Genomic DNA, 22727 nt, shown 5'->3' on the forward strand with positions numbered 1-22727 from the left:
GACGCTGGCACTGAAAAGCCCTTTCGTTGGAGTCCTGTGAGCTGCTTCAGTTCCTCCAGAATTTAAAAAAAAAATCTGTGATTCTCGTGCTTAGTCATTCACACAAGCTTTTAGTTCAAGGTGTAAAAAAGTCAGGTATTAATGAAATGACAATGTGAGGGACAAATGGGAGAATCATGCACTGTCTGTCCTGATGCTCTGTGGTCCAGAGGGGTGTGGTCATCGCAGGAGGCGGAGCATTGTGACAAATAAACAGCCCAGAAAGAGCCTGAGGGACAGCAAGACTGTACATGCACCACCACAGTCTTCAGCATTCTCCTGTAGATGATATAAACAAACCCCCTGTTATCTCAAAACATACACACATACGAAACACACACACACACACACACACACACACAAACACACAAACACACACACGCACTTAAAAAAATACATAGACATATTAATAGAGATACACAGACATATTAATAGAGATAGAGATTTATAAATAATACACCCAATCAAAGCAAGCACCTTTGAAGGGGCAATGACTTTAAATATCTGTTAGATTAATCAGAAAAACAGGGTACACAAAATGCTTAAGAATTCTGGGAGTTTGGTATGTGTCACAGACTTTGGGTATATTTGGCTATTTGGGTGTCCTGAAGTGTGTGTTAAAGCAGTGTGAGATGTGACCTGAGGGTGATAGGCGTGGCAGGACTCTGGCCGTCTCCGGATCTTCTGTGACTTCATTCTGTCACACTTCACTGAGGCATTATGTACTCAGTGGTCAAGGACAAAAAGACAACAACCAGTCATCCATCACTGCATAAATCTATGCATCCATTTATCCATTGATCCATCCATCCATTCAATTATATTCAGTAGACTTAGCAAACGGTCAACATATCTAAATACTAGAGAGCATATAAACATTCTAACAGAGTGATGTCACACACACACACACCCTGATATCATACAAACACTGAACAGAAAACTACACCACAGAGCAGGGACAATTATTCGAACACAAAGAAGTGTGTTCAGAATACATTTCCCCCCTTTTTCACTTGTCATTTTGGGCTGGCAGGAAGGATATATTTAACCTCTCTGGGCTCCAGAGTGATGGGAGGATGCTGGCGAGAACAGTCACAGTCTGCCTGTACCACCACCAGCAAAAGATTACTGTCAGGGATCTGCTGGATCACAAACACCCTGAAACACACACACACACACGCACACAGACACACACACACACACACACACACACACACGCACAGGCACACATGCATGCACGCACGCACACATGCCACGCACACACGCGCGCACACACACACACACACAGACTTTCAAAGAGTGCTTTTTTCAGTTTCCTTGGAGTGTGGCTGCTTTTTAAAATGCAGCTAAACTGCCCAAAGTACAAGCATATCTCCCCAACCCAGCAGTCTAAAGTAAAACAGCACAAGTGAATCATTACTGTGTTTGAGTAGTTTTAAAGGAAGCAGACTTTTCAGAGAAAATATCACTTGAGCAGATGTAAAGAAGAAATGTTGTATGTTTATGTTCAGAACCAGCCAATCCTTCCTTTCATGTTTGTATGTGAAGGTTCTCCAGTGATCAAAGTTAGTGTCAATCTCTGTCACTCAGCACACATGAAAAGTGAAGAGTGGGTAGACTAAATGTTGGATGGTAGTCTACTGATGACCTTTTATTCTATGAAAATAAACTCAAGTAACAACAAACTCTGTACAGAGGATAACTTTTCATATAAGGAGACTCTCCCTTTTGGCTGAAAGGTTACTGTAATATTTGTCTGAACAGTTTAACATACTGTTTTTAAGAAATCTTAATATACACATAGATTTAAATGCATTTTTGTTATTGTCCCTGGATGGCGTTAAAAACCAATGAGAAACTGTAGTGGGGTAGTCTTTTATTTTTCCTGGAGTAGGTTCTTACTTCTTACTTGAAAAGGTTTCTTTTTTTTGTTTTAAACTTCCAATGTGAAATAAGGGTACTTCTACTTCAGTACAATTTGCAATAAGTCTACTTTTTATACTGCTGTCATCACCAGAGGGCACTAATACACTGAAATTCTCTCATAAACACTAAAGACAGACATGTCCTTCAGAAATCCTCTAGGGAAGAAAGAGAGGGAGCGAGAGAGAGAGAGAGAGAGAGAGAGAGAAGAGCAGGGAGATGAATACTACAGATGTTAAGACTTAAAATGAGAGATTAAGTCTGGTTCTGTTGGCATGCTACAGTAATAGAGCTAGAAAGAAGAGAGAGCACTGAAATTCTCTCATTCACACTCAAGACAGACATGTCCTTCAGAAATCCTTTAGGGAAGAGAGAAGGAGAGAGAAAGAGACAGAAAGAGAGAGAGCGATGTGTATGTTTGCTTCTTCTTACTTCTGGCAGCGTCCACATTTGATGAGACTATTAGTCTCTTTAATGGAGGGTTCATAGATGAGGCTTGGATACTCTGTGTCACATGGTTGCATAGAGTCCACTTTCACCTTTTTATGGGCTGTAAAGAGTTAACACAACCGTCACTTAGAGAGAGCCAGTCAAAACCACTGTTAACAAGAGGCAGCCTTTCAAGACTAAACCACACACAGGTCTCTGGAACTCAGAGACATCAAACCAACATGAGTACATCAATACTTCAGTAGTCTTCCCCAGTCATTAATCAACAGTATGGAGCATCTCTCTCTCTCTCTCTCTCTCTCTCTCTCTCTCTCACTCTCTCCCCCACACACAGACACACACACACAAACGCATGCATGCACGCACACACACACACACACAACCATACAGATGCAGATGCAGATGTACACACAAAAAGGGATTTGTAATGTCACTTACTTGCATGAAATGAGGACTTGGCTGAAAGAGTGGGGAGAGATGATGAGGGTGACATCAAATATGATGATTATGATGATGATGATGATAATGATGATGATACATGAGGGAGGGATAGAATAGTGAGACAGAGAGACATACAAGAAGACAAGCACACACACACACACACACACACACACAGGCACGCACACAAACTCTCTCCTCACCTTCAACAAAATGATCTGAGTGCCACAAGCCACAGATGTTAAATTCCAGTAAAAACCTACAAAAGTAGAGAAGAAGAGAAGGAAGAGATGTGGTTGACAAATAAAAGGAAGGGTAACCTCTTTACAAAAATAAGCAATTCAGAGAACAGACAGAGAAAATATCTTGTGATTGTTGAAGGATGATGTCTCCATGCTATCATACTTACAACAGGAAATTAGACAGGAACCACTTCAGAGCACCAATCAGCCCATAAAAAGGCTGTGAGGAGAAAAAGAGGAAAAATAAGAAAAAAAAAAAACTTCAGGGAGCTGTTGATTGTGCACGTTGTGAATATGCAGTGGCACTTTTACTGCAATCACAGTCAAATCATACCACGCTTTGTGTGCGTGCGTGCGTGTGTGTGTGTGTGTGTGTGTTTGTGTGTGTGCGTAACCTTGGTAAATATGACCTGGTGTAATGCCAGTGTAGAATGGAGTTAACAGAATAATCTTCTAATTCTGGTTAGACAAGAAATACCACAGCTATCACATAACACTTACACAGCACTGAAGGTCACATTTTACACAGATGTACATCAACCACTAGCACACACACACACGCGCACACACACACACACACACACACACACACACACACACACACACAGACATTACGTACACTGAGTAGGGGCCGTGCACTGCTTGAAGAGTGGTGGTATGGTTTACACATGGCCTGATAGTCAAACAGTGATACCCTGTCAACACACACAGACACACACACACACACATACACACACACAGGGAGAGAGAGAGAGAGAGAGAGAGAGAGAGAGTGAGAGAGAGAGAGAGAGAGAGAGAGAGAGACTTGATTAGTTTATTTCAAATTAGTTTGGAATAAAACCACTGAGTATATATATATGTATATATGTTTTTTTAAACCTTTTAAACATGCCCATTTTTAGCAGCCGTGACATCACAGACCCATCGACCTCTCCAAAGAACCGTCCAACCTGGAGAGAGAAAAAGAGAGAGCAGGACAGGCAGAGAGAGAGAGGGAGAGAGGGAGAGAGAGGGAGACAGAGAGAGGGAGGGAGAAAAGAGAGTCTTACACTGACACATAATCTTGCAACATTAGCGTGCATCCAAAACAAGTCCTAAATTGCATTTCTCTCTTTGGCCCTTTTTGTCCAATTCACTGTAAATGGGGCCCTCATATTTTTTCTCATTTACCAAAGTGGAAAAAAATCTCCTCTCCTATTTTGTCCTCACCTCCTCTCCATCGAAACCCTGCCTCCTCTGCTCTCCAAAACCCCAGTCCCTTCACTGAGTGCCACATTAAATTATTAAAAGCTCCGACTCCAGCTCACAGCACTGTACTATTCACACGTAACACACATAGACACACAGACACACAGACACACACACACACACACACACACGTTCTGTTCAAACTATTGCACTCCAAACAGACTGATAAAATAAATGAGTACATACAGAGCTCTCAGTCTGCTGTCTGAGACCAGGTGTCTCTGTGTAGGGGAAACAATGGGAAAACCTTTCAGGACTCCCTTTGACTCTGTTCCCTCATACATTCATTCATTAGAGATGTAGAGTTACATCATGATCTCTTTCTGTTAACACAGCAACACAGAGGAAAATAGATATACCAGCCAAGCTCCAAAACCATCAGCCCAAACATCTACACCCCCAACACTCTTACTGTCTTTACCTGACATTTAGTCAGCTTCAGAGTGAATGCTGACACAAAACTATCTTTCCACTGTCACAAAGAGTGTGGAGCACAGAGAGCCTCCCGTGGCTCACAGAGTAAGTCAAAGTGACATTTCTGCCTTCTCTGTTAAACGTGCTCCTTTAGTGCTCGCGTCCTTGGCTGCAGGTTTGAATGTGATGCCCAGAGAAGGACATTTTACAAAGCACACACATACAGAAACATAGAAAAAAGATAGAGAGAGAGTAATAGAGAGCAAAAGAGTAGGAGGGGACCTCAAAGAGAGAGAAGGAGGATGAGAGAGAAAGAGATTATCTGCTGGAGTCTAACTGCATTCTGGGAGAGCTGCAGATGTGTCACCACTGTGATAAGTAGGTGACAATAATTTTCAATCCTATAGTGGTGGGTGATTGTAATGAGATGCAGTTCAAAGACTGCATGTGGTCCTAAAGGCCAGGATTTCCATGGCAACACATGGTGTTATGGTCTACATACAGCTTACGTCATCCCTGAGGTTGCTGAAGGCAACTACTTATGAACCATGGCAATGACCTTTAACACTAACAAACAGGCTGAGGTCAGTCAGAGATTAAACGGTCATGTATAGGTCAGAGATGTGAGCCGTTCAGGTGCCTAGTCGTTGTACAGAGAGAGAGAGAGAGAGAGAGAGAGAGAGAGAGAGAGAGAGATCTAGTATAGATATCTTGGAGGTCCAGGGTGCAGCTGAGTTTTAGAAACTGATTTTTAATAGAAAACAGACTATCAAAGACCACAAAATTTGACTGATATGCAAATCCACAGGACTCTGGGTGTCTGGGACTAGATGTGATGAATTTGATGAATGATGAGTCTCTGATGAATTAACTCACTGAGCATACACACGCTGAGTCCACCACTTATTCTGATGAAGAAACAGCTACACATTAAAATTTAATATACATATAAAGAGGTTTGTAAGAGCAACTTAGGCCAGTATTCATACATAAAGACTACTGCATTATGACTCATGTCTAAGAGGAATTGGTTTCTGTAATAAACTTTATTTCCTGCATTACTGGAAGAGTGAAGTGGAGGAGAACCCTGAATATTTTGAACAGTCCAGTCATAAGGCAGGGGGGAAAGGTGATCTCAAGCTGTTAACAAAGAAAATGAGGGAAAGAAATGGAAATATAGAAAATGATGGATTGAAGCACAACAAATAGGGGCTGAAGGAATGAGATTTAGGAGTGAAAAGTGAGGGCTTATAACAGGACTTTGGTAACGCATGAATGACAGCGAGATTAAGAAGCAAAAATCCTTTCACACACACACACACACACACACACACACACACAGAGTAGCACTGAGATTCTGTTTATGGTGATTGGCCACGGCCTTTGACCACCCCCCAACAACAGTTTTCATTGTGCTTAAAATACACACAGGGACACACACACACATGCACACACACACACACATACACATAGCCCTGCATGTGTATATGTGCCTAATGAATAACTTACATCACTCCTGTCCTTGGAGATGATGATGAAGGCATTGTTGTCTATGACATAGCAGTTAATGTCCTGTGGGCAAAACAAACATAGAGATAATATGGGAGTGAGTGTGTGTTTGTGTGTGTGTGAGTGTGTGTGTTGTGGCTAGTCTCTGAGTTAAAGACGGTGATTGTGTTGCAGTGCTGCGTCATAAGAAGGAAAAAAATATCCTATGGTCTGTGATTAAAAGAATAAAGTTTCCTTTTGACTGTCACCTCTAACACCTATAGATTAATCAATGCAGATTACTGTTCCTCAGTGGGCTTTAAAGGAGATATACATACATACACAGATATACTCTCATGTAGGTTTGTGTATATGTGTGTGTGTGTGTGTGTGTGTGTGTGTGTGTCTGTAACATTACTTACAATACTCTCGCAACTCAGTGGGCATACGCCTTCCACTCCGGAACACTGGGAGAGAAAGAGAGAGAAAAAGAGAGGGAAAGAGAGAGAGAGACTGAGTACCTATTGGGTAGAGGGATTTTAAATGTGCTGCAATACATTAATCTAGATAGTCTGAAACAGTCTGCATCAGTTGAACAGTTTCAGAATTGCCCGATATGTCTATCAACAACAACAACAACAACAAGAAAAATCGATCTACTCATTCGCCGAGTGTTGCAAGATTGGAAATGTAGATAGATCTAGTAGATCAAATGACACACAAAGTTGAGATAGATAGATAGATAGATAGATAGATAGATAGATAGATAGATAGATAGATAGATAGATAGATAGATAGATAGATAGATAGATAGACAGACAGATAGATAGATAGATCGAAAGAGTGGGTGAGAGTGAGAGAGAGAGCGCGTGCGAGAGAGAGAGAGAGAGAGAGAGAGGATATCAGCTGTTCCTTCTGGCATGTTCTGCTTCACAGAATCCTGTCAGCTGCTGTTCTGCGTAACCCACAGACACACACACACACACACACACACACACACACACACACAGACACATACACACACCACGCGCACACACACACACACACACACGCACACACACACACGCACACACACACAAACACACACACACACACCACACACACACACACACACACACATACACACGCATGCATAAACATGCATAGAGGGTCAAGTCTATACCAGCTACACAAACTAAACTCTCTCTTTTGCTCTTTCACTCACACACAGGCACAACGAATCACAAGCACACATTAAAAGCACACATACAGCAGATGTTTTACAGTGTGTTAGAGTCTGTGTGGGACAAGAGCGCGTTTATATATGAGACTGTTATTTTAGTTCTCAAGAGCATGTTATTTACTTACATCAGTGTCATTGGCCTGTCCACCCATCATTCAAAGAAAAGGCAGAGAGAGAGATGGCAAGCAGAAAGAGATAATATGTTAATTAGCATATACATTTTATACACTCAGCTGTTACTCACAGCAATATACAGCAGAAACACAGTGTGTGTTTAGTCAGTGTCTTTGTGTGCGTATGTGTGTGTGGGTGTGTGTGCTGGTGCGCGAGTGTGGGTGCACATGTCTGGGTGCGTGTGTGTGCGTATATGTGTGTGCGCGCGTATGTGTGTATCTGTGTGTGTATGTGTGTGCATGTTTGATATGTGTGTGTGATATGTGTTTATCAATGACTGAGTATGTGTATTTCAGTAGTGGGTATCTCTGTCCTGCTGCTAAGTGTAGCTGGACTGGCACACACACACGAGTCATTTTCTAATTTGGGGTACATTTCACATGAGCAAAAAAGTACAAAAACAATGTTCTTTCTCAATAGAAAAATCAGTGGTTCAAGTTAGTATATTCCTTCAATGTAACATATCTGCTAGTTGCAAAGCTTAAACATTTAACAATCTTGTTGTTTTTTTAAGGGAAAGGATGTATATTATTACTACGTATTATTACTATTATTTATTATTTATTATTTATTACTACTGTCTTTTATTTATTACTATTTAAAACAATTGGATTTTTTAAAAATTTGTTGATGAGGGAGAAAGGGAAAGTGTGCCAGTATGAATAATGTGTGTTGTGATATATGTAGACTGATAATGATAATGATTTGATAATGATGACTGATGATGTGGACTACTGGGTAACTCAGCTGACAGGTAACACAGTTGACAATTTCCCTATTTCGACCCATAATTTCAGTGGTAGGCCCTGCATGGCTGACAACATGTCATTTTCTTGAACAGGTTAATGTCAAATTTGAACACATAATTGAATTAAAATCATTAAAAAATTGTAATCCATAACAATGTATGTGACACAGTTGACAGTCAATTAATATACTTATTGACAATGTGCTATTATAGATAAAATAAAATGAGAGGACAGTCACCATAGTGTGTTCAACATGTCCACCACAGAGGAAAATGACATCATGTGATGTTGGTCTCATGGAATTGGGACAAACCATTTCTGAGTTCCAGGCTGGAGTTCTGTTAGTAACACAGTTGACAGAACTTTTGCGGACATTAATAAATTAAAATATTTAAATTATTTAAATGAGAAATCAATTAAAAAAAATATTATTTTTCTTTAGTATTTAGACTTTTGAAATAAATAACAAATAGTTGTAGTTGACTTGAATGGTTTTTATTCATTATTTTGAAACCAACACACCCTCAACTGAAAAATGGACACAGCAAAAACTGTCAATCTAGGAACATCATGACAGATTTCAAGCTAAATGAAGCATAGGACGCATATAATGTTTGTGTGATATTATAATATGCTTTCCATTAATATGTGAAATATGATATTTTTAAAGAAAATAGTTAGAATAAATGTATTTATCATCAGTGGACATGAAATATACCCAAAATTATAGAATGACTCACACACACACACACACACACACACGCTTTAAAATGGAGTTTCACACTGGAATAAACACTTCTGATCTAGCCCTGCCTAAGTCAAAGGGCTGTGTGATGAGTGGAGGATCAGACTGGGCTGTCAGGACTGGGGTTTAGAAACACTGGATTAGAGTTTACAGAGATGACACAAGACTGAGTGAGAAAAGAAACTGCACTAGAGCCAAAAAAACCTCACTTGAACCACAGCCTCGGGTTGTTTAGCTTGTGAACAGTGGCCTGTTGTTTAAAGCAAATAACCATGTTTGGAGGAGTTTGTTCTAGGTATAGTCATAGGGCAGAAGGAGGGGGAGAGAAAGAAAGAAAGAAAGAAAGAAACGAAGAGTGGTAGAGGCTTATGTAACGATGAATGAGTCTGGAGAAAAATAAAAAGACCTAAGCCCCAGGGACCAACACAGCACTCTGAACATCTAAAGCCATGGATGAACACACGATAACACAAAACACCCATTCACAGATACTTTCAATAAACAGATGAGAACATCAGTCCTGGGGGGGGTGGGGGGCGGGAGTAAAATGTAGGGGACAGTGAAATCTTTCTCATTCAGTTCTGGGGCTTAGTTAGTATCTGACAGTGTAGGTCAGGAGGTAAAAAGGTGTCTGAGTCAAGGACAAAGAGAGAGAGACGGAGAGAACACACTGGGGAAACAAACACAGCAGCAGCATGTATTCTCAGACACGCTTTGTGAGAGTTTAATGCCTGTCCGAGTGTGATTTACAGATCGATAGAAATTCATGCTCAATATGTTTGAAATGTAGTTTATCTAAATGAAATCCAGATGTTCTACAAGTATGTTGGCCTAATTCAGAGACTAAAATGAAAAATTATAAAGGGGATGAAGAAAACAACAGCGTTTGACTAATTTTATCATTGTAAAATGTGATCAGGCAAGTATATAAAAATATCAGTCTAATAATACAGCCATTACAGGTAATTAAAATGTTTTGGATTAAAATGACCCATTGTCTAATACTGAATAAACTGTGGCTAACTGTTATTAGTGGCTACATTAGAGCTCAATATGATGGAACCTGAGAGGGTTACATATGTTATGTGTGTCCAGGGCCAGCGTGCATGATGCCTGGGCCCAGGACAAAGTTATTTCAATGGGCCCCCTTCTCCACCCCAATGGACAACTTCCCTGGTTGTCCCCGCCAGGCACCGGGCCTGTGTGTGTCTATGGTTAGCTGAGCGGGTTACATATGTATGTGTATCTATGGTTACCTGAGCGGGTTACATATGTATGTGTGTCTATGGTTACCTGAGCGGGTTACATATGTATGTGTATCTATGGTTACCTGAGCGGGTTACATATGTATGTGTATCTATGGTTACCTGAGCGGGTTACATATGTATGTGTATCTATGGTTACCTGAGCGGGTTACATATGTATGTGTGTCTGTGGTTACCTGAGCGGGTTACATATGTATGTGTGTCTGTGGTTACCTGAGCGGGTTACATATGTATGTGTGTCTGTGGTTACCTGAGCGGGTTACATATGTATGTGTGTCTATGGTTACCTGAGCGGGTTACATATGTATGTGTGTCTGTGGTTACCTGAGCGGGTTACATATGTATGTGTGTCTGTGGTTACCTGAGCGGGTTACATATGTATGTGTGTCTGTGGTTACCTGAGCGGGTTACATATGTATGTGTGTCTGTGGTTACCTGAGCGGGTTACATATGTATGTGTGTCTATGGTTACCTGAGCGGGTTACATATGTATGTGTGTCTATGGTTACCTGAGCGGGTTACATATGTATGTGTATCTATGGTTACCTGAGTGGGTTACATATGTATGTGTGTCTATGGTTACCTGAGCGGGTTACATATGTATGTGTGTCTATGGTTACCTGAGCGGGTTACGTATGTATGTGTATCTATGGTTACCTGAGCGGGTTACATATGTATGTGTATCTATGGTTACCTGAGCGGGTTACATATGTATGTGTGTCTGTGGTTACCTGAGCGGGTTACATATGTATGTGTGTCTGTGGTTACCTGAGCGGGTTACATATGTATGTGTGTCTATGGTTACCTGAGCGGGTTACATATGTATGTGTGTCTGTGGTTACCTGAGCGGGTTACATATGTATGTGTGTCTATGGTTACCTGAGCGGGTTACATATGTATGTGTGTCTATGGTTACCTGAGCGGGTTACATATGTATGTGTGTCTATGGTTACCTGAGCGGGTTACATATGTATGTGTGTCTGTGGTTACCTGAGCGGGTTACATATGTATGTGTGTCTATGGTTACCTGGGCGGGTTACATATGTATGTGTGTCTATGGTTACCTGAGCGGGTTACATATGTATGTGTGCCTATGGTTACCTGAGCGGGTTACATATGTATGTGTGTCTGTGGTTACCTGAGTGGGTTACATATGTAGGTGTGTTTATGGTTACCTGAGTAGCTATGGCCCAGAATCTCTTTTCCAGCATGGTAACAGTCATCTGTACACCAATTGCTGATGGAGAGAAAGAAAAGAAAGAGAGACAATTTAACGTGAGCATTCTCTAAATACAGATATCAAAGCCATCAATGACTCATCACTGGGTTCAGGTTACCTCAATTCAATTTGTTTCTTTTTAAGAAGCTCAGATGAAAGAGGGAAGGCAACAGTGGATGCGTTGTACAAAGAATTATAGCATTACACTGCACTGTTCTTCCACACTGAGTTCCTCTCCTGAGCTGACAGTCATCCGTCATCAGTGACCAGAGCAGTAATATCAGGAATAATTCATCACAGCTCTTAATAAGCACAGGGCTATTTCAACTGGCTACTCAAAACACACAGCCACACACACACACACACACACACACACACACACACACACACACACACACACACACAAAGACACAGGCATGTACCTCCTGTTAGTGCTCTGTCAGTGTGAGATGTAATACATCAGACAGTCCACAGGGACCTTAATGGGTATTGACCAAAGCTCTTCATTTTCATCAATCTGCATCAGTCATCTCAGAGTCAGTTACCTTTAAACAAACGTCTACACCACAATTTTTTACACTGCGCACATATGCATGAAACTTTAAATTAGACTTAGACACATACTTATAAACATGAGGAAATGTATTTGTAAATCATTCAGTAACTTTATCTAAATCGAAACTCCATTAAGAGCCAATCCAGAGATGAGTCTGACAGGCAGAGAGCTGATCACTTTGCTTTAAATGTGTCTGTTATTGTATAAGATCTCACGGAGCTGCAATGCTGGCTTTTCCCACTGAGGGGAACACGACATAGCCAATCAGCATCACACTGATACTTTCCCAGCGTGCTCGACTGCAGGGGCATCCAACCACGCTGTGCCATGCTAAATATGGCTCCGTAAGACCTGTGCCATCGTCAGGAGGAAGAGGAGAACTTTAGACAGGCGTTTTCAGCCATCGCTCACTCTAATTTGAGCTGATACTCATCCGAGAGAAAAAAGTGCAAACTTATCCCTCCATTGTTACGGTCCTGCTCTTAATGGTGCGATAAGTTAGCACACACACACACACACACACACACACACGCACGCACACACACACACACACACAGCTGGAATTCTTATGTAAGAGAAACATGTCTGGTTCTATAAATACTTTGATTTTCACTATTAATATGTGAAACCTTTCAACAGTGGCGCTAGTCATAGGCTAAGATACTCTTTCATATCCATTCACGGGACATATACACCAATGTCAGCACACACTCATACACATATGCATGCACGCACAGACACACACACAGACACACACACACACACACACACGCACGCACCAAACACTGAAGCTGAAGGTGGCACATGTGAGTTTCTCCAGGCCTACACTGGCTCGTGAAAACTACTTTATAAGGTTTTCATTTCTTTTCCTCTCCCCTCTCCATAACTGAAATAGTTATGATGGAGCCAAAGGGAAAGACTGACATCAGTGGCATCATCTTCTCTATGTGTCTCCATCAGCTGGACTGAGTCTGCTCCGTTAAGATCACAGTGACTATGTTGGTGGGTGGAGGTTGGGAGTGTGCTCTCAGGTTTGGATGACTGTTGGGGCCTGTTGTCAGATACTGTGCATTTATCAAGATGTATGTGTCCCATTTTAAGAAGAGACACTGTGTGTACTGGTTGAGATACATACGTTTGTATTGATGCATGTATGTCTGAGATTCCCACCAACACAGTAAGGGCTCAGACACAATATGGCTGAGAGAGAAAAAGTGAACGTGACAGAGGAGGTAAATTGAATAGACAGAAGAGGTGAAGCATTAGCACTCTCTTCCCTTTCTTACGGTGTTGAGGTGCTGAGACACTGGCTGGAAGATAAGCGGGCTCCCATGAGATGCAGGGGGACATTAACGCAACTACAACATGGATGTAAATGCGACACATGTTCATACGACACACAGTCCTCACTCCCTGACCACAGCAGTCTCCCCTGTCTGGCTCTGCCTGAACAAACATAACAACAACTGTGTTTGAGAACAGCAGATACCTGCTGACAGCAGGTGTGAATTACTCATATGGAGTAGGCTGCCACCTCTAAAACGCTCAAAGAATCAAATACTGCCCTCACAGACATACACACACACAAGAGAACAACAGAACAACGTGAGAGCCAATGGCATGCCAAAACTGTAGCTGAGTAGTGTTGGGCCTACAGGGGTCGCCGGAGTTTGAGGGGTGGGGGTGTAAAGGGTAAATGTCAGTGTTTAGCGACCAGTGTTTAAACTCAATCACTAGTTAACCCAGCTGTTAACTGGCAGGCATGAGGTCATGTGGACTCTGCATTGTATTTCCTCCACTCCCCTCTTTTCTGACACACTCGTAATTTGGGATCTGCGGCACTACGGCCAGTGCACCGTCAGCTGCCTGTCCCAACTCCACATCCCCCACACCCCCCAACCCCGAAATCACTCACTCTGTCTGTCTGATAGGTGGCTGGGGAGCCTATGGCCCAGATTCGTTCATCAGAGGTCAAACCGAGGCTGGGCAATGGAGAAAAGTACAGATCTGTCTCTCTCTCTCTCTGTCTTATACAGAGTCTAAGGTGACCTTACACAAAGGCTGGTTTAGACCGGTCCAGACCAGCCCTGATGCTGAGTGTATATAGAGCATGATGGCAGACAAGGGTGTAAGACAAGGGTAAAACATAAAAGAGTGAGTGTTTGGTTGCTACAGACTGACTTTTTTTTAAATTTGTTTTTGGAGAGGACAGAGGGGGAGAGGGGGAGGAACTCTTCTGGGAAACAGAATGCCAAATGAAGTGAGCTCAGGTGGCTCTCTTTCTGCTACATTAACAACTCCAGATGGGAGAAAAGAGAGGAGAGGAGAAAAGAGGGAAAGGGAGAGACAGAGAGAGGATGGAAAAAAGGAGCGAGTAAGTGTTTGTGTGTCTGTGTGCGAGAATGAGAAGGAGAAGATAGAGAGGATAGACATAAAAAGAGTGAGTGAGAAAGGTAGGGGGGTGAGAGATGAAATGGAAGGATGCAGCTGAGCAGGCTAAACTCCTACACTAAGCCAGGGTTTAGAAGGTGCTAGCTCTGCCTACACATAAGAAAAACTGACAGGACGATTTAAGTTCCTTTTCAGCACGTGTAAAAGGAGGAGGAAAGCAGAAGATGACAGGAAAAGTGGAAAGGAAGAAGGATGAGAGGAGAGGAGAGGAGAGGAGAAGAGAGGAGAGGAAGGAGCTCCATTAGAAGAGGGACTGGTTCCATCCGGTCAGGGATTAGCCTCCCAAGAACACAGAGCCATCTGCTGTCAAACTTGGCATGCAGCTTACCCACTCTTACATATGCGTGCATACACAGACATAGAAGGGAGAGAGAGAGAGAAAGAGAGAGAGAGAGAGAGAGAGAGAGAGAGACTTAGCTGCTTTGTTCATGGGGGTCTGGTAATCCGAACACACATTAAGTGAAGTACAGTGCAGGCAGGCAGGCAGTTCTACAGGGCTCCTGTTTGTTTTACATGCATTATTGAAGAGACTCTCTGTAAGAACATAGGGAGACCACACACCACCACAGTCTGTCATCTAATGCATGTCCTCCTGCTGTGGCCAATATCACAGGACAGCAGTGCTCCTTTGAGCTGGACAAGCTACTGATAGATACACTCTCTTTTGTTGTAATCTAGTGGCATAGTCAGGTTTTCAGATTTCCTACTGGCCGGCAGGGGTGTAAGCAACTGAGGCACACTTAACACTAGATTAGGTCTACTACACACTGGCCATTCCACACACATTAAAAGCTAGCACAGCTGTATGAAATATCAGAGTGGCTACACTGCACGCAACTGCAGCATTTGAAACTCATTAAGCACTCACATAGCTATACGTCGCTCCGAAACTGCTATACTAAACACATTAAACGTTTTCAGAGCAATAATAAATACCAAAATAGTTTTGCTAAATACATTAAACATTAGCAGAGCAATAATGAATACCAGAACAGCTATACTAAACACATTAAACGCTAATGCAGTTATATTAAGTGTGAGAGCAGTTGCTGACACACTCCAAGCACATGTCCAATGTAGATTTATAAGGTTAGATTCAGAAGGTGAGGCGAGCATGCTAAAAAGGACATTGACAATTATGATCAGTAGGCAGAAAAACTTGGAGTTGCTTGCGAACAACCCAACGTAGGTGGTGTTCCTGAAGAGATGTATGAAACGGACTGTTTTCTTTTGGTGTATGTAAGTGAACGGCGGGGGGGGGGGGGGGGGGGGGGGGGGTTTAGTGGAGAGAAGGGGGCTAGGGAGGGGGAAGGGAGGGGGTTGGGGTTGGCATGAAACGTTGAGCATGTCCCTGCTTACATTACCATGCTGTTGTTGACTTCCGTCGCTCAGCCCCGCGGCATGGGCTAAATATAAACGTACAGCAGTGCAGCTCAACAGACTCAAGCAGAAAAGGACATGTGGAATGATGTCATAAGTTCTGCTTCATCATGCCCATACATCTCAGTACTGTACAGTGGAACTAAGCCATCTCCCATTTACACCTTTCAGTGCCTTTTTCTTCCCCTCTTCATCTGGATCAATATGCAATACCCCATCTCTGTCCATCTCCTGCTTCCTATCCATCTCTCTTCTATGTTTTTTTTTTATAACATACATCTATCCATCAAACCATCTGTCTTCTACATACAGACAAGAACACCCCCCCCCCCACACACACACACACGCACACACACACACACACGCACGCACACACACACGTACACACGCACACACAGTAGTTTGCTGAAGATTTGTACAGTGAGGGCCTGCAGGTATGACACATCCACAAAGACGAATACAGGACCCGTTACCCTGAGTGAGCTGAGGTCCAGGGAGTCAGTGAGTTTTCTTTAATTGCACAAACAGTAGATCGATGGTTGGGTTGATTCTTATAGCAGCTGTTGTGGAGGCGTTTTCTCATTTTCTCCTGCCAGCATCGACCCTGAGGAGCTCCCAGTATCAAGACATACTGTTCTTGGGGTGGTTTTTGGAAACATGCAGACATGACCACAGGACCATGTTTAGTCAGAGTAGTCAGCGGGCTATAAGTTGAGATAAGATTGATTCAGGAGTAATAATGAATGAAAGAGAATGATCATGAATCATCAAAAAAAGAAAAAGAAAAAAAACCAAAACAAAAACTGGAGAGTTTGTCACTTTGGATCTTTTGATACACGAGACAGAGAGACAAAGTGAGAGAGAGGGCAGGTGCATGTTCTTATTGTGATCAGATGAGAAAATGTAATGTTGAGTATATAAAGCTGGGTATTATAAAAGCTATGGCAAGTAACCAGATATGGGAATACAACTCAGTACAGAGTCAACCTTTTTTTTTTAAAGGTTTTTTTTTTTTTTTTACATTTTCAACATTAAAGAAACAATAATGTGGATCCAGCCTTGAAGAACACAGAGTTTGGTGTAACAAAGGCCATAGATGTGTCAGAATATAGGTACTTCTTCATGAGGGTACTATGGGAAAAACACAGGGAGCCAAATGGAAAGTGTGTTCCTCTGTATGGAAAAGGGAGAGTGAGAATATGCATGAAGAGGCCCAGTCACAGAGAGAGGGTAAGCACATTTTATATGGTCCTCTTTGTTAAATTAATTTTTTAAAGTGTACTACACACACTAAGCTAAATTCAGAACATGAGTGACAAGCACAGCAGAAAACTGTTATTGTGTGTGTGTGTGTGTGTGTGTGTGTGTGTGTGTGTGTGTGTGTCTGTGTGTGTATGTGTGTGTGTGTGTGTGTGTGTGTGTGTTAGAACGAGGGCTAAAACTGTGAGAAAGGCTTTGGCATATACTGAGAAAGGATTTGCCACTGTGCTGAGATGAGCATTGCTTTCTCCCAAACTCTTCTCTCTCTTTAACACACGCTATTTGTTTCTCTCTCCAGGTTAGCAGTTGCATCCTGGTTGCCATGGCTACTATTATCTGTTCTCTTGTTTCCCTCCTTCTTTCTCTCGCTCTCTTTGCTTGGCCAGACACATAAGTCACCGCTGGACACACTCTGCTCATTTCAGAGACTCCAGAAGCTTCTATAGTCAGTCACATTTCTTTGTATACCCCCCCCCCCCCCCCCCCCCCCCCCCCCCCACACACACACACACTGCCACGATAAAACAATAGAGACAGTAAAGAGCATGCTATGCAACATCTTGCTTTGTTGTTTACTCCCCCTTTCACACATGTGTTCATACACTCTAGCCCACCAGCACAGACACCGAGGTCCATATCCTGCTGGCAGATCACATGGACGCAGTTGGTTGTTAGTGGGTGGGAGGCATGGGGTCCTCCCCAGTGATCACTGGTTCGTTGGAAAAGCATAGGGAACATAGCATTACAATTATACAGCTTCCTGGAAAAGTCTGGTCAAAGGCAGCAGTCAGTGACTCCAAATGGAGGTGTGTAGTAGTCTACACCCTCACTGGCCAGTGCGGGGGTTATGCAGGCGATGGGAAATAGAAATCCTAGAGAATTGGCTATGAGGGCTTAGAAGAAAGGGCTGAAAGGGAAAAAAGAGAGATTGGATAGGCGTTTCTTTAAGGTCAGTAGCAGTGTTTGAAGAGCTGTGGAGACGGAGTGTATACTAGGGAGCAGAGCTCTTTGTTCCAGTGTTGAAGCGTATGTGTGTGAGAGAAACAGAGAGAGAGGGAGAGAGAGAGAGAGAGAGAGAGAGAGAGAGGGAGAGTCCCTAGCTAATTAAGCTGTAACAAAGTGTGAGTGTTTTGAGTAGAAAACTCTGTGAATAATAAAGCAGGAAGAATATGAAGAATATATGAGAGCCGAACTAATGAACTGATTTAATCACACCCAGGATTATTCAACTCATCTGAGTGAAGAAATGATTGGGTAATAATAACATTATGAGATATGAGAGAGAGAGAGAGAGAGAGAGAGAGAGAGAGAGAGAGAGGGAGAGAGTTAGAGAGAGAGGAGGGGGTGAGAGTGTCAGGGTGGAAGGAAGAGGCAGGATAGAGTATAAAATGTTCAAATATTCACAGCTGACTGCTTCAGTAATAGTTAGAAATAAAAGTTTGGTTTTTGCCCCTAAAGCAGGTTATTTGTTTAAATGAATGAACACACTGCCTGTCTCTCTCTCTCTCTCTCTCTCTCTCTCTCTGTGTGTGTGTGTTTGTCCGTGTGTTCTGAGCTCTTGCAGAGGGAGCAATGAGTAATCTGTCTCTCTTGTCCTGTCTAACCTGTCTCTCTTGTCCTGTCTAACCTGTCTCTCTTATCCTGTCTTACCCATCTCTCTTATACTATCTGACTTGTCTCTCTCCCCTGTCCTGCCTAACCTGCATCTCTTGTCCTGTCTAACTTGTCTCTCTTATACTGTCTGACCTGTCTCTCTTGTCCTGTCTCTCTTGTCCTGTCTAACCTGTCTTTCTTGTCTTGTCTAAACTGTCTTTCTTATTGTGTCTAACCTGTCTCTCTTGTCCTGTCTTGACCTGTCTCTCCTCTGCTCATGTTGGGCAACAATGCGACTGCATATACAGCCTTAACCTCTGTCAGTGTCAACACATCATCGTCCTCAAGACAGCCCCGAATTCAACGGTATCCTCAGACTTGTATCACAAGACTCTAAATACCTGAAGCCAATTTATGACAATTTTTGTCAGCTCAGTGACCGTTCAAACCCAAGCCCTATAAGGGTCGTATAGACCATTGTGAGTGAAATCTGAGCCGGAGAGAGGCAGCCAAGGATGAGATTAACAGACGCCTGTGGGTTTTTATTTTCATAAAGATTATATAAGAGCGTGGAAAGCTTATTGCTAACAAGTCTCACAGTGATAAGGGCAAAAATCCATCTACAGAGTCCAGTATCTGCTGTAGGGACTAGAAATATACAACACACACACACATACACACACACACACATACACATAAAACTGTCTTCAGCACATATGCTCAGTTCAGTTATTTTGTTAAAAAACAACATAAAGAAAACAAAAACTAGAAAAACTAAACAGACAAATAAGATGAGTCTGCAATACAGATATGAAAATGAAATTTGACAAAATATTCAGCTGCTCCTGAAGTCAAAGTGGAGGATATGTCAGCAGGAGTCTTTGGCTGTGTGTGTGTGTGTGTGTGCATGAATAAAACAAAACGTGTAATACAGGCTTAATTTGAGTTACTAGACCTCAGGAAGGACTCAGATCGGTCACATCGCATCCAGTTACCTAAAACCAGGCCAGTACTCTGGCTTCCTATTGGTCAACAATCAAATGCTGCATTTTACAAAGGACTGTGGTGGCAGACGTCAGTAATCACCCCTACAGAGACAGGGCAGTTCTGGCTAGTTTAGCAGAAACTGCTAAAGCATGAAAAGTTAAAGAATTCAGTGCTTTGCTTTTATAGTTTTTACTGGCCAATTACTACTACAGTTTTTTCATTCAAACTTTGGAGGAAACATTTTTACTGCAAGCTCAAAACAATGTATGAACACTACATATTCTCCCTCAAATATGACAAATATTTCCTCATAGAAACAAATAAATGACACAAACAGAGCAAAAAAGTACAGTTATTCAAAATTCATGAGAGGTGACATAATGAGACAGCGCTGACAGATGCCCTTTAGGCAAAAAAACATGAAAGGGCAGATGTGAATGTGTGTGCGCGCACGTGTGTGTGTGTGTGTGTGTGAGAGGAGAGGAGAAGTCTGTTATGATGCATAGGCTCATTAAATCAGCTGTCATGCACCTTTACCAGAGGAGGAGTTTTAATTAGCTACCTCTCATCTAAACTTACAGAGAGACAAAGTGAGTGAATGTGTGTGTGTGTGTGTGTGTGTGTGTGTGTGCAAATGCACATCTGTGTATAGGTGTGTGTTTCTGTGATTATGCCTGTGAGCGTGTGATGGTAAGGTGAGGAGATGCAAGACTCCCTCTCTAAGGTTTTACACACTGTTTCCTCCCATGGTAAGCCTAATCTCCAGACATTTTCACACTCTCTCACACACACACACACACACACACACACACACACACACACACACACACACACACTCACTTTGTCTCTCTGTATGTTTAGATGAGAGGTAAATGGGCTTTTAATGTGGATAGAGTTCTGTGCTTTGCTCCTAAAAATAGTAGCAGCTGTGTGGCAAGTGCTTACGCTGCACAGTGACTCAGAGAGGAGACCAAGCCCAATAACAGCTCTCTCTCTCTCTCTTGCCTGCCAGCCTGTTGCTTAGGTAACATGATGTCAGCACAGCCTTAAGCGACAGCATGGAGACCAGACAAGAAAGACTCAGGTCCCCCCCCCCCACACATCACTTACTTGAGAATGAGGTCATCTCCAGATTGACAGGACAGAGAATAACTAATTCACATACATATAGACAGACAGACAGACAGGCAGGCAGAAAGACACACACACACACACACACACACACACACACCCTTCTCTCTCTCTCCCTCTCTCTCTCTGTCTCCCTCTCTCTCTGTCTCTCTCTTTCTGTCTGTCTGTCTGTATCTTTCATGTAGGAAATCCCTCAAGATAACGGAACAGCTGGTGGTGAATTGGGGACAGGCAGAACGAAGATTTCTGATTAATGAAACTTTCTGCTGACCACTCTTCCAGCATAGTATTAAACCAAGCTATTAAACACACACACACACACACACACACACACACACACACACACACACACACACACACAAAGAAAAAAAGTGACCCACAGATTTTTACAATGTGTCAGATATGTTTTATGTTTACCATGAGGAAGATCTTCAGACTGTTTGTTGGAGGGTGCAGTGCTTTAGAGAAGCCAGTAAGGTCTGAGGAATAGTGAAGTGTTCAACTGAAAAGCCAAATCAGAGAGATTCAGAGCCTCTGAATTCATCCACTGGAGAAATACTATTATCTCAGCCAACCATCCGCCCACACTGGAGCACGAACAGACACGAAAAGATAAACTTACATTCACCTCAGTCTGATTCATACACACACACATACACACAGACCACAAACTCATCAACACATGTTCACTTGTACTGAAATACTAAAATGCATAATCACACATACAGAGACAAACCAGCACATGGCACCACGCGCACAGAAAGACTTCCTCTTAAACAACCACCCACACACACACGCTGGCAGAGGCATCCCTTCTCTCTGTCTCCCATGGAGCCCACACACACACACACACATGCACACACAGAGACAGAGACAGAGAGAGAGAGAGCGAGAGAGAGAAAGACAGAGAGAGCAGGGGTGTAATAATTTCTGTGGTAACTCGGTTAACAAGAACTGCAGACTGAGGTCAGTAGATTTTCAGACTGGCCACACAAATTACTATTCTAGACAGACAGCTGGGAGAGAAGAGCAGAGAGAGGAAGGGAGAGAGAGAAAGAGAGAGAGAGAGAGAGGGAGAGAGAGAAAGAGAGAGAGAGAGGGAGAGGGAGAGAGAGAGAGAGAGAGAGAGAGGGCGGCTGTGGGCTTGGTGACCAAGGTAACCAATGAATGGGCACTGATGTCTCACACTTCGTACCCCTCTGCAGGCTCTCCATCTCTCTCCAAGGTCTGTGCCCCTGCGTGTGTGTGTGCTTGTGTGTATGTCAGTGAGTGTGTGTGTGTGTGAGAGAGAGAGAGAGAGAGAGTGTGTACAGGGTCACATCTGTCTCAGATCAGCAGGCACAGAGAGAAGACAGACGACCTGACAGTGCCAGTAAAAGGCTCAATTTAATCTCCTTTAACCATCATCATCGTCATCTTCGTCCTTTTCTCTCTTTCCTGCTGCAGTAGCAGAAGTATTTGTAAGGTAGACAATATCAGGTATATTAGAATTGTACACTCAGGAGAGCAGTATTCAAGTGCCGCTATACAATGCTGACACAACAGTAACTCCTGCCAAAGCACTGATGCACCTAAGCAAGGATGTGTGTGTGTGTGAGCGTGTGTGTGCATGCGCACGCGTGTGTGGGTACATGAGTATTTGCTCAACCCATATAACCTGTTCGAATGTAAGTCATTAAACCCTGTGTTGTTGATCAGAGTAGTGTGTAGACATTGAATGTGAACAGCAGATTTACAAATAACACCCTTACAG

The 22727-nt window shown here is 42.7% G+C and overlaps 1 protein-coding gene across 1 annotated transcript in view; it reads right to left on the bottom strand.

The window, feature by feature from the left end:
- Positions 1-219: 219 nt before the first annotated feature.
- The window catches only part of cacna2d4a (calcium channel, voltage-dependent, alpha 2/delta subunit 4a), a 63273-nt gene continuing 40765 nt past the window's right edge, over positions 220-22727 (bottom strand). Inside the window, exons 28-40 of the mRNA XM_030766339.1 lie at positions 11573-11634; positions 7590-7604; positions 6665-6709; positions 6264-6326; positions 3972-4042; positions 3712-3787; positions 3260-3312; positions 3054-3109; positions 2851-2871; positions 2395-2512; positions 1082-1197; positions 679-761; positions 220-318 (exon numbers count right to left, since the gene is read on the bottom strand). Of these exons, the coding sequence (XP_030622199.1) occupies positions 220-318; positions 679-761; positions 1082-1197; positions 2395-2512; positions 2851-2871; positions 3054-3109; positions 3260-3312; positions 3712-3787; positions 3972-4042; positions 6264-6326; positions 6665-6709; positions 7590-7604; positions 11573-11634 (878 nt within the window). The remainder of the gene's footprint in view (positions 319-678; positions 762-1081; positions 1198-2394; positions 2513-2850; positions 2872-3053; positions 3110-3259; positions 3313-3711; positions 3788-3971; positions 4043-6263; positions 6327-6664; positions 6710-7589; positions 7605-11572; positions 11635-22727) is intronic.

This window comes from Chanos chanos, chromosome 1 (assembly GCF_902362185.1).
Source record: "Chanos chanos chromosome 1, fChaCha1.1, whole genome shotgun sequence".
Taxonomy (NCBI): Eukaryota; Metazoa; Chordata; class Actinopteri; order Gonorynchiformes; family Chanidae; genus Chanos; species Chanos chanos.